The 13,333-nt window shown below is 39.5% G+C and overlaps 1 protein-coding gene across 2 annotated transcripts; it reads right to left on the bottom strand.

The window, feature by feature from the left end:
- Nucleotides 1-302: 302 nt before the first annotated feature.
- Nucleotides 303-12,211, bottom strand: LOC145497915 (dorsal-ventral patterning tolloid-like protein 1). 2 transcript variants are annotated; one of them, XM_081477790.1, is made up of 7 exons: nt 10,627-12,211; nt 7,970-8,008; nt 5,892-6,287; nt 4,038-4,781; nt 2,875-3,270; nt 2,183-2,563; nt 303-1,226 (listed from the first exon to the last, which is right to left on the bottom strand). In XM_081477790.1, the coding sequence occupies exons 1-7, from the start codon at nt 10,640-10,642 to the stop codon at nt 1,036-1,038; spliced, it is 2,163 nt and encodes a 720-aa protein (XP_081333916.1). In that variant the 5' UTR covers nt 10,643-12,211; the 3' UTR covers nt 303-1,035. The 2 variants fall into 2 exon arrangements, with proteins under 2 accessions (XP_081333916.1, XP_081333917.1); XM_081477791.1 differs by lacking the exons at nt 7,970-8,008; nt 10,627-12,211 and having other exon boundaries at nt 5,147-6,025; nt 6,124-6,212.
- Between the last annotated feature and the right edge of the window lie 1,122 nt (nt 12,212-13,333).

Raw genomic sequence — 13,333 nt, 5'->3', positions numbered from 1 at the left:
TATTGTCAAAGTAGCTGTGGATTCACGAGGCGATAGCCGAGCGGATCCACAGACTACTCTGACAATGTTATGACGAAATTCATTGTCAATAACAGAACAGACGCATGAAAAACTGACGTCATTTACAATAACAAATTGTCAAATTGTCCGCTCTCACTCGTTGACGCGTTGTGTCTGTCTGCTTAATGACAATGAAAATTAGCCAATGAGCTCGCGCGGATTTCTCCAGTTCTTGTAAACAAGTCTATCGGAGCCGTGATCGGAGGTAATCAAACATAGCACAACTATTGATTAATAATAAATAAGTTGACCCGATAGTTTATTAACCTTTACCATGATTGCCATACATGAAAATCTACAAAAAAAAAATCCTTAACATTTCAATGACTTAACCAGCTGCTCATGTGTGATAAAAAAAAAAAATTACACAAAAGTGCTCTTCTCAGTTAGACTACAATTTGTGAATGAAGGTTGGCTGATTCCCAACTTTCGTGGAAGATACTTCGTCAACGGATTTACAGAAAAAAGATCGAATTTAGTATTGAACATGAAATTTAATATTTTGCCCGAAAAACTTATTCTGGACACTCGCAAGAGTTACTTACTCGCATCCGATTGGGTGATAGGCAATAGAGTAGAGTGGTACATGGGAAGTTGGAAAATACATCGCTGCGTTTTCAAGATTCAAAGGAAAATTTCGCGCGAGTCACGAGCTCGCTTTCAAGTGTCTCATAAATAATGGAATAGAATAGGCAAACGTTGTGATTTGCATATGTGTAGCTGTGTACAGCCGCCTCTCTCCCCGATTTTTTTGAGGGGAGGGGGCGGCTGTAGACAGGCTACACATGAACCGTGTACATGTGCCGAGCAAAAGAAATTACCATCCCTTTTAAATAGACATTTTTTTAAAAAAAATTGATATACCAAGTTTCATACACGTCGCAAATCTTGAAGAAAGCATACAGAAATCAACATTGTTTCACACTCAAAGAAACTTCATAGTCGAACTGACATTCCCTTCGCTTTTAAAACAAGCTACAGGCTCGTGCCTTGATCTTGCAGAAGCGTCCCCTGATCTTCGCCACCGTTCAATCTCAGAACAATGGGACACCGAGCTCGATTTCGCCGGGACTTCCAGTATTTGTAGCTTAGAATTCCGATCAGCACGCAAAGAGCAATTACTCCAACACAAATTGCCACAATCTTCAGAACGGCTAATGTAGACACTGAGGAAATGACAAGAGATACGAATTAAGATATGGCAAGACAACATAAGCACACAGGAATTAAATGAATACTCTATTCAAAGTTTGTTTCATTAGGGACGCAGGTTTGCCTAGCCTGCAAATACAGCTTGTTGCTTTGTGAGTGACTGACTGACTTTGTCAGTCGGTCAGACACCAGGTCAGTCAGCCTGGCGGTCGGTCGCACGGTCGGTCTACTCTCGTCCTTGTTAGCTCTAGCCTGTAAAAGTAAAATACACTTTTCTCTGTCTGTCTGTGTCTGTCTGTCTGTCTGTCCGTCTGTCTTTCTGCCGTCTGTCTGTCTGTCTGTCTGTCTGTCTGTCTTGTCCGTCTGTCTTTCTGCCGTCTGTCTGTATATCCGTCTGTCTGTTTGTTATTCTGTTTGGCGGTAGGTCAGTTCATTCGTCAATCATTACATAAGTCAATCAATCAGTCCGTCTATCAGTCAGTCAATCAGTCAGGTACACGATCTGCAGTCGTCAGTCAATGAGTCAGACAGTTATAACTGTCAGTTCGTCTATCAGTCGATCAGTTAGCAGGAGTCAGTCAATTCACTTTTTCCCCACACTTACTCTATAACGTACGAACGAGAGCCAGAGTAACTTAATCCACTACAGTGGAACCCTGTTAATCCGGTCACCAACAGGCCACAAAAATCTGGCCGAATTAACGGGGTGGCCGTCTTGAAGGGGTTCTTTAAATAAGAAAATGACTGACTGAACTTCTCTTCGGGCCAGAATAAAGTGGCCGTAATAAGGTGAGGTGACCTTATGAACGGGGTGGCCGTAAAGCGGGATTCCACTGTATATCGAAGCGTGCTCTGCAACTTTTCAACTTAAATGTTTTAATGTCTAAAGCAAACCACAATTATTACACGTTGTACATTGTATTTAAAGGCGTCCTTACAGATTTATCCGACAAACACCATTCATACTAACCTACTGATTTGTAGCTCGCCTTAAATCCCGGATACTTCGTCTTTCCGGTAGACACGAACCTAAACCACATCACCGAATCCTTTGATTTTATAGTAGAAGGTTTTCCTGATCCACACAATCTTTGTATACGTTTCGCAAATGTCGCATTGCCGTTTCCAAACTCCACGTAATCCGAATCTAAACACTTGGGTGTAGAGCCAGATAAATTGAAGACATCGAAGGACAGTTCAATTTGCTTGTATTTGTTCACAGTGATGGTCCAGAGACAATCGACGGGATAAAGGTCGTAAGGCAGAGGATAGTTGAAGCTAGCCAGAGATCCCTTCTCTGAAGTTAACTCGAATACTTGTTTACTTGCCACGCAAGAGAACGAAGCTGGTACTGAAAACACGAAAAATACATTGTTTCAAGGAATTTGAAAGACTGTACCGAGCACTTGAAACTAACTTCAACGTGTAATTAACCGTTTAAATTCAGATCGAAAACAAAAAGAGCCAAAACAATAGTAAAGGAACGTAAAGCAATTATTGTAATTGCAAATCCAATTTTTCTCGAGCACCAAATTTTCTAATTAATCGACGATATAAGGGGCTGCATCGTCCTCATCCCCTTAACTCGAGCAAGGCAAGGACCTACCATAACTTTAGACCCCCCCCCCCCGCCCTTCCCCCCGCAGATATGTCCCTGCTTACATTGTGACACTGCCTCAAAAACTGCACTGAACCTAAACATATAACTCCAGTCAGGCTTAGGAGACTGGAACTGAACCCAAAGATGGCGGCCGCTGGAAAAGACCTCATTCGCTGTCGTGTAAGGCCATTCGGAATATAACTTCAACAAATCGCTTGATGAATTCTGTCCATCACGAATTTCAAGGGTAGTATTCCTATTCCCATCACTGTCGTCAAAGTTGTAGGATATCAAGCTAAACCTCACGAAGAGACCTTCCGGTACTGTTATGATCCAAGTACACATCTTGCTTCTAGGAGGAGTGCCAGGAGGAAACTGGGGCGAGAAAACTTTTCCAGTGTCACCAGTTATAGGAATGACGTTATCAACTCCGTCGAGTTTGCACGGTCCCACAGCCGCTGTCAACGAAAGTGGAGATGACTTTAATTCTTCACAGAGAGAGATCCATAATTTTGAAAGTAACGTGGGGTGCTGATTTGTGTTTTAATAAGCTAAAAGGAATTCGGATTTATCTACAAGAACAACAGTTTCAGTGAAAAGTGAAATGAATCGTTCTCAAAAAGAAGATTACAGAGTTAAAGAAATACGTGAGGCTAGTGAGAAGCAAATGATGCCTAGGTTATCTTCCCTATAAAACAGGACAAGCACCTAAAAAATTTAAGTCAGGTCATAAAATTCAATCTAAAAATAGTTACACGCTATGCTAAGAAGTAAAAACGATAATCTTACGTACGATCAATATAACAAGCAAAAAGTTACGTTAAAAGGCCCAAAAGGTCAATTTCGTTACATATTTTTTGAAGGCCTTAAAAGTTCTGATAGTTCTGTCTGACTGGCAGGTTCCATAACTTTGGTACTAGGTAACGTCACGATTTAGGTCCGTAGGTTGTGGTGTTGACCTTAGGCAGCTTTAAAATGTCAGGTCCCCTCAGATCATGTGTTCCTAAAATCTAGTGACTTTTTATGCTTTTAGGAGCATGATCGTAATCAATAATTAAAAACAAATTGAACGGAGTCTGTTCAATTTGTTAGGTACCCAACATGTGATTGACCAAAACCTGTTTCCTAGAGTTGGATTGGAACTTTGTAATACCTCTAAGAAAATATTCGAAACATAGAGATCTGACCGAAAAATAAAACCCGCTTCGACCGCGGTTATACTTACGGTCGGGGAATACAGTATAGCTTGCATGAAATCCTGTGAATCCTCCTGATCTGTCACTCACGAAATCCACGTAGACATTTGAATATGTTGACCGAATAACAGGGGGAAGAGAAGAACCACAGAATCTGCCAATCAGGTCACTCATCGCCAAAGTATAGAATGAGCCTTGTTTAACTGTTACATAATCTGCCTCGCAATCTTCAGAACTCTCCAAGTTGAAGGAATGAAACGTCAACTGGATGAGATAACCAGCCGGAGCGTTGATTGCCCAGGAACATTTAGCTCCGTTAGGGTACAGATGGGGATAATTGAAGCTTGCAAATTCACCAGACGTTTTATTCAAATGCATGTCCCTATTGTTTAGACAGGAGTATGGGGCAGGGAGTTTACTAACGGCCTCGTACGTCGCAACAAAGCCACCCTCCATGAATAAAGCTGAAACCAACATATTGTTTCCCTTTGAATAAACAACCTGCTCATTCTCGTTTTGGTTATAACAGAACTTTCCCAACAATATTCTTTTGGAACTTGTTACGTCAAAAACGTACGCGTAGTTTTGCTTGCATCCTGATGCCCTGAAACTCCAAAATGTAAGCTTCACAAACTTTCCAGGAGATACGGTGATGTTCCAAAGGCAAGCCCCTTTCCCCCGGTATTCGGGAAATCCCGGAGTTGCAAAGCTCATTCCTTCACCAGCCATGTGGACAGTGGTGTTTTCTTGTGGATTGCAAGTTCCGGATGAAACTAAATATTAAGAACAACAGGAGCAACAAATCACAATTTGAACCTTACTGATAACGGGGCGTGAACCATAGTCAGTTGACACTACAATCCAAGGCCATCCGCCATAGAGTTTCCCATCCCCTGAACGACCTAATTTTTTGTTTTATTTTTCCTTTCATTTTTTTTCGTTCTTTCCCTCTAAATATAATATTAGACATTTTGCTGTGGAGAGTCACGGTACATTTTTACGAGTCTTGTGGTATTTTGGCGAACCTGTGGGCAAGTCGAAATACAAATAACGAGTAAAAATTTACAGAAATACTTCACACTAAATTGACTAAAACGAGATTTATGAACCAACGTTTACTAAGACGACTACAACTAACCTGTCAAACCAGTTTCCTGGCGTGCTAATACCGTGAGACTCATGTGTCTATTGAATATCTAGAAGTGCATTCGATAACGCTCGTTCGATATCTTTCAAAACGTCAAAACGCTGCAAAGAGCTGGAAAAATAGCGATTGGTTCACAATTTACTGAAGAATCAAATAACTGACATGCTGAGAATCTTGCAGGATATCCTCTGATCTTGAACAATTCGGGTAATTCGGCCTCATCGACTAAGTATATATATTTCAGGTAATATTCTGTGCGTTTTGGCAGTAGAGACATTTTTTAGCTTGGGTGGTTTATTTTCTCATCACAGACCACGTGGTATTCTAAAAAAAGAATTGTTCTTTTACCCATCTTACAATTGTGAATTCATATACATGCGACTATTTGAATATTTGACAGCGAGAATCCTCAAAGGTATCATCAGATGGTCTGAAATGGGGCAACGAACCACCCAAGCTAAAAAGGTCAGTTGTTAATTAGTTTTACACATCCCTTGAAAGGTAATAAAGAAGCCTTATTAGTTTCCCTGGGCTTCCTTGCCTATAATATACATTGATGTATTCTTATTATATTTATAAATGGCAAAAATAACACAAGAAAAAAAAAGCAAGATAATTCGAAGTTGCAGTTGTAAAAATGTTTTTCCCTAAATCCGAATCAACAGTCACAGTTTGGCTTATAAAGTAAACGCAAGATTTACATCACGTAGTATATCCGGAATATTTAGCGTCTTACCTGCGGCTGGAACCATTGTGTAAGTTGCAATGAATCCTGGGCCGGTTTTTCCTGTATCTCCTTTTAGACCCTTTACCTTAACGCCAAGTTGACCACGCCCAGTTGAATAAACAGTAAATGAAGGCACTGATCCACTGCGTGTTATAAAATACGGATTCCAATTATCAGTGTTGTCAGTGAACTCAACCCAATCATACATGTTCAGCTGGAAACTTGTAAATGTCATGCGTACCATTTTTCCTTGTGGAGCTATAATCTTCCAACGACACTGTGTGATTAGTTTGTACGGGTAACTGGATGGATATCCGGGGCTTTGGATGACACCAGATGCATTTCCTAGCAAAATGTTCATGTTCACATCACGGGAATTCTTAGAGGAACAACGAGAAAGGCCTGCTGTAAAAGGAAAAAAGAGAACTTGAAGTGGCTGGGAATAAAGAACTTGCAGTGACAGGGAATAAAAAGGGCCAATCACATTGAAATAGAGTTGAACAGGTTTTAAAGTAATAGCAACAGTAAAATTTATGCTAATTTCATAAAAGTACTAAATTTGACGTATAATTCTAAAATAATAAATCAGTAGGCCACTTCTGAGTTGTCTTTTGCCTCCGTTTCAAAACAAGTCCTCATAGAAAACTTTTCATATGGAGAGGAGTTTGATTTGCACGAAAATGAAAGTGTGATGAAACAGATTTTCAAAAGAAGGATTTCGCACAGACTTGTTTTGACACAGAGGCAAAAGGCAATTTAGAAATGGGCTGTTGGAAGAACAGTCAAAAACCCAATATTCGTCATTTCTCCTTTAGCTGAGATATCTTCTCTTCTTCGAATGTCGACAAGCCATAAATAAAGTACCTGACCGTGACCCATGGCCTTAACCTCAGACATCTCCTTGAGTCACACACTCTTGAAGAGATGGCTGAAACTGAGGCTAAGAGACTCATTGTTTGATTAACCACAGGAAGTATTGCACACTGAAAGATATAGCGTTGATGTTTTAATTGTAATTTTAAGTTTAATATATGTTTAGGGGAAGGTTGGGTAGAAGGACTTAATTTTCAACACCCAGTCCTTCAAAAGGAAAACCACCATTCCCCTGGAGTAAAATTTGCTTGTAAAGCACAAGAGCAAATAAAGGAATAATTGGAATATGGAAGTCTGAGTAGGAGTACACGCCAAACCAAGCAACTGTGCAGAAATTGGATCATATGTACTAAAGGCATCCATGGTTGAGAGTCGATTGATACCATAGATTTACCCTCAATCAACACTCCATTGACATCTTGATTGATCAACACTCAATCTGAATCTCAATGGACATCTCAGTCGATACTCGATTGACACTAGATTGACCCTAGATTGACATGTTGATCGACACTCGATCAACAGTTGGTCAATAGTTGGAAGAGCACTGACCAACTCATAATATATCAATCGAAACTCAATGGCGTGTCTGGGAAAATTAGTTTACTTTGACGGATTGTCAAGCAAGATATCAATTCAGCGTTGACCAAGTATCGATAGAGATGTCAATCAAGTGTTAATCAAGATGTCAATCTAGGGTCGATCGGGGGCATCAATTGACACTTGACTGCAGATGCCTTTAGCACACATGATCCCAGAACCCTTTTAACTTTGTTTTGCTATAATGCCCTGAAGTGCTCAACTAACATTAACTCGCATTTGTCAGCAGTAAAGATACCATGAAATCATGCATGACTTGCCATCTCTGAATTGAGCTGCTCATTATGTTAATAACAAGGGTTTTTACAGTGAGAAGTCTCAGACTGGTTACATGTGACATTTTTTGGCACATCTCAGTGACCATGGAATGAGGGCTCTTCATATTAACAAGGGTATTTAGTGTTTTTACACTGTAAAAATGCTAGTCTTGTACAGTATGTGAAAAACCATCATGTGTTCACAGTTCAGTTTCCTCACTGTAAATAGCATTTTACAGCAAAGTTCACAGCTAGAATGTTCTTAAAATACATAAGAAAACTCTAAAGCTTTTAAAGAAAATCTAAAATTCTTCTATGCATTTTAGAACATTATTTTGATATTAGTTTTAACATTACCTTCAGCACAAGCCAATCCCCACAACAGCAAGCAAAACCCTGAAGACAGAACAGTGTGTAGAAATCAATGATTGATGTTAATATTATATGAGTTAAACAGCGACTTAAAATTATATAATTATACTATAATATTTATTATATACTTGGAACTAGGGCATAAAAAATATACACTACAAAGCATTCCCTTTGGTGCCAAGAGTAATATGTGTATGGTAGAGAGAGAGTTTAGAAGAATTTGAAAGTTTATCTATGCCCAAGCCACAGACAAAGATTTATATATTACTGGTAAACCCTTTCAAATTCTCCCAACTTTCTTGAGTACATCTCTCAAGCTATTTGGACACGAGGGAGCACATCAGGTTCTAGGAAATATCCAGACCTTTTTCCAAGGAAGGGTCACTGGATATTTTGAAGGGGTTGAAGGGGGGGAGGCTCAAAAGCCAAAATGTTTAATCTTATCCAGTTTATGGCATAAAAAGGAGTCTGTACCTCTGCTACCCTCCTCAAGAGCAATATTTGCACTTTGAGTGTAGCTGGATAATAATATTAGTTACATCTACAGGGTTTGAAGCAGGGAAGTTCACTAGTTCATCATTTCATCCTTTGAGCATTTTCAAACAAGTGACTGAAAGCCTAAAGGACTCTGGACAAAATCAAAAATTGGAACCAGAAACTCCTGTTCCAGTACATGCATGAATCCAAGTTCAATAATAGTTTCTGAACACGCATAGAGAAAGCAACTGCTGTGATTAAAGTCGCATCACCTTCTGAAAAAGGAATGTGACCTCTGGGAACCAGATTTCCCCTAGCATCATCTAAATATTCACAAATTATTGGCCTGTCCATGGAATGTCAAAATATAGACAGTGCAGTGCATTTAAGCCAAGAACTAAAACTTTTAAGACAATGAGAAACTTGACTGATTTATATCACAAACAGTGAAATATATAGAGGATATTACACAGTTATGTTCGAGTGGCAAGAACGATATCTCATGAGTGAGCGCAGCGAACAAGTGAGATATTGTTCTTGCCACCAGAACATAAAATTCATATCTTCGAGATAACGTGCAATGTTCTTTTTATTATATAGACATACTGATGATGGCATTTTTGACGATTTTCTGAAGATTTCCGAACACTTCATGAAGATTTCCAAAGATTCTCTAAAATTTGTCCGAGAGGTCACACGAGCGTTGCCGAACATTTTCTGAAAATTTCCAAAGATTTCCGAAGATTACTGAAGATTGCTGAAGACTTTCGAGGAAGATCTGAAGATGTTTCAATGATACACCAACAAATTTAAGTACAGTTTAAGAGATGAACTTGATATCAGTAAAATCATCGATATCCTCACTAGTGAGGATATGGAAAATACGCCACTCAAGTACCAGATGTGGTTTCCTACGAATTTTACGAGTAGTGTATTTTCTTGTAAAACACTTGTGTCTATATAATAAATAGAGGATATTACATGGAGGTGAGAAGATATGAATTTTATGTTTGAGTGGCAAGAACAATATCTCTGGAGTGAGTGCAGCGAACAAGTGAGATATTGTTCTTGCCACTAGAACATAAAATTCATATCTTTGAGCTAACGTGTAATGTTCTTTTTATTACACAGACATACTGATGATGGCATTTTTTACGATTTTCCAAAGAATTCCGACCACTTCACGAAGATTTCCAAAGATTCTCCAAAACTTGTTCAAAGGTCACATGAACGTTGCCAAACATTTTTCTAGTGAGGATAAGGGAAACATGCCACTCGAGTCCTGGATGTAGTTTCGTATGAATTTTACGAGTGGTGTATTTTCCAGTAAAACACTTATGTCTGTATAATAAAAAAAATCCTTTGTTCTAGGAAAGTTGAACAGGCAACAGGCCAACACAAACAGATGTCTTCGGCAAGCTCCAGTCAAGGTCTTATTAGTGTTTCAGATACTTTTTTTAGAAATTTGGAGACTATATCCAGTGATTCATATTGGCACAGGAAAATTACCATGTGTAAATTGAAGGACAGGGGGCAGCGAAGAGAGGGAAAGGAGGGGGGGAGTTGAACTTAACGTCAGGTGGGCATTTAATAGAGCACGTGGAAATATGTTAACAATTGAGGAGTCCATCCATGAAGAGGGGAAACATTGTACGATACACTCAGTGACCCAATTCTCTAAGCTAGTTTACTATGTCCTGACAAATGGAACAGAACAGTGCAGAACAGAACAGTGCAGTACAAAGTCTACCCAAAGAGAATGGACTCGTGTTACAGATACCACACCAAACAGTGGTAAAACAAACGAAACTGAACCAAGTTTAAATCGAACGGCAATCGAAGGTGAGTTAGATTAAGATCGACATGGGTCTATTTTAGCCTACAGCGTAAGTGTGATTGCCTGTAAGCGCAAACACCCATTCATTCATTCACTCACTCACTCACTCACTCACTCACTCACTCACTCACTCACTCACTCACTCACTCACTCACTCACTCACTCACTCACTCACTCACTCACTCACTCACTCACTCACTCACTCACTCAATCCTCTTCATGCCTTTGGGCACATATTAATGGCCATAAAAACACCCATTCCTCCTCCTTGAACTACTCAGTTGACAAACTCTAGGACATCTATAGTATTTCGCTTACGTATACTTACCATAAAGGAGAAACATCGCTGGTTGTAAGCGTGTAAATCGTTGAAGGCTCGAGGCACGAGACGCGAGCAACTTTCTGCCCTCCGCGGCAGGCGTCAATCAAGCAAAAAAAGTCACGCAATCAGTTTGGATGCCAACCACATGTTTTAGATGTACTCGTTCGAAAGTTCGTACTTTTCAAACTTCAAATATGCGTAAAGGAAGGTCTGAGAGGGCGTTATACAGTGTTGTTCACAGAAAAGAAAATCATTTTCTGGTAATTAAAACAAATTGACAACATTCTTACCCAGGCTTCCGTCGTATTTAATCGCCCGCGACATCGCCCGCGATATTATCTAGTGGAGCTTCCGCTGATCACACCAAAGCTGTTTTTTTTTACTATAACTGTCGAAATTCTCCCGCGCTCATTGGCTACTTTTCATTGTCAATAAGCGGACAGACAGATGTAGTCTGCGGATCCACTCGACTATCACCTCGTGGATCCACATTTGAAAATGTTATGACGAAATTCATGATCAATAACAGGACAGACGAAAATGTTATTACCAATTTCGTACACTTGACAGTGACAGAAGTGTTTTCCATACAATCTCTTACAACGGAGGTCATGACTAATTACTAACCATGCACGCTCCGTATAATAAATTAGGGTTGAACTCTTACACTGTATGTCCACTGTATGTCACTATTTCGTATAGCAATAATACCCACATACTGAGCTTGAGGCCACCCCAGGTGCGAAACACACGAGCACGCTGTAGCAATTCTCATCCCCAGTTTCCTCGCTCCCCGCAAAGGAACGCGGGGAACCATGACCCCCATTTGACGACCAACACAAAACGGCTTTAGGCTTTAGACTCGGAATTTCCTACGTAGGCCCGAGTAAAAAAGTGAATATGTCCAACACATGCTTTTCCCTAGCTTTGAAATATGTAAATCTCTATTTTTGGCTGTACGGTCTCACCAAAATCTGTATGCGCGCGCATATTTCGCTTCCAATAGCGATACGGTGGGTAGATATTTCGTCCTGGTCGCGGCATCCTCGATTTTTCCCCTCGGGGGTGTAAAGACTTGCACATTGCCATAGCCAGGCAGGAAGGGTTTATAGAAAGTAATCGACTCTGAATTGCCCAATACCAAGTTTTTATTAGAATATATCACGACACGCTTTGGCCAATCAACTTTGAATCACTTATCGGTAAATTAGATTCCCTTGGCTTTGAATATTACTTAGTAGGCGATTTTAACTGCAATTTGGCCTCTCCCCATTATGATACGAATACTCGTCGTTTATGTGAAATATCTGATTTATATGGGCTCCAACAACTCATCACTGAACCGACCCGCATAACTGAATCCTCATCAACATTAATTGACTTAATCTATACGAACTATGTTGACAGGGTAGTCTGTTCCGGTGTCTCTCATATTGGCATCAGCGATCATAGCCTTATTTATGTTTATCGTAAACTATCTCCCGATTTCCCATCAAAGGGGCATTCTACCATATCTTACAGAAATTTTCAAAACTTTAATCGTGGAAAATTTCACAACGATATCTATCAACAAGACTGGAGCTGTAATTATGATGATCCAAATATTTTGTGGACTGACTGGAAAGTAAAATTTCTGAGCATTGTCAACATTCATGCTCCATTTAGAACTAAACGTATTAGATCACATAAGGCACCCTGGATCAACTCAGACTTGAAGAAAGGTAGGCGCGATCGTGACGCTGCCAAGAGAAAAGCTGTTAAGTCAAATGATCCATGCGATTGGGAAAAGTATAAAAAGCTGCGAAACTCAATAAATAATAGGATCAAAACTGCTGAGACATCTTATTTTTCGAAAGCTTTTATGCAATTTGAGGGCAACTCTAAGAAAACTTGACAAACAATTAATGAACTTACATCTCGCCGTTAAAGCAATGAGACTGTGAAAGAACTAAAAGTAAATGACGTTGTAAGCAATAATTCTAGTGAAATTTCAGATACTTTTAATGACCATTATTCAACAATCGGGCCCAGACTTGCCAATGAAATACCTCCAATAGGTCAAAATGATGATTCGAGCTACACTAACTTTATCACTTGTAACAACAAAACATTCCATTTCTGTCCAACTAGCAGTAATATTGTTTTTTCTCATCTAAACAAATTATCTAGATCTAAAGCAACAGGTCTCGATGACATTTCTGCTAGATTAATCCGTGAATGTACTGATCTTATTTCGGTCTCCTTATCTGACCTCTTTAACAAGTCTTTGACTTCTGGTATATTTCCTGACGATTAGAAATGTGTTAGAGCTACTCCGTTGTTTAAGCAGGGTGAGCGATCTGATCTAAAGAATTATCGACCAATTTCAGTCATTCCAGTAATTGCTAACTGAAGGTATTCGAGAGGATCGTGTATGACCAGCTATATAGCTTTCTAACTAAAGAGGACGTAATTTCTAAACAACAGTCGGGCTTTCGCTCATTGCATTCAACTGTTACTGCTCTATTAGAAGCTACCGATAGTTGGGCGTTTAATATCGATCGCAGAAATGTTAATGCTGTAGTTTTTCTCGATTTAAAAAAAGCGTTCGACACTGTTGATCATGAAATTCTTTTAACTAAAATGAACCTTTACGGAGTTCAAGGAATAGCTCTTGACTGGTTCAACTCATATTTAACTAGCCGTACACAACGATGTCTTGTTAATGGTTCTC

The sequence above is a fragment of the Orbicella franksi genome, chromosome 9 (assembly GCF_964199315.1).
Source record: "Orbicella franksi chromosome 9, jaOrbFran1.1, whole genome shotgun sequence".
Classification (NCBI taxonomy): domain Eukaryota; kingdom Metazoa; phylum Cnidaria; class Anthozoa; order Scleractinia; family Merulinidae; genus Orbicella; species Orbicella franksi.
The sequence above is the reverse complement of the archived record's forward strand: the minus strand, read 5'-3'. Positions and strand labels throughout refer to the sequence as shown.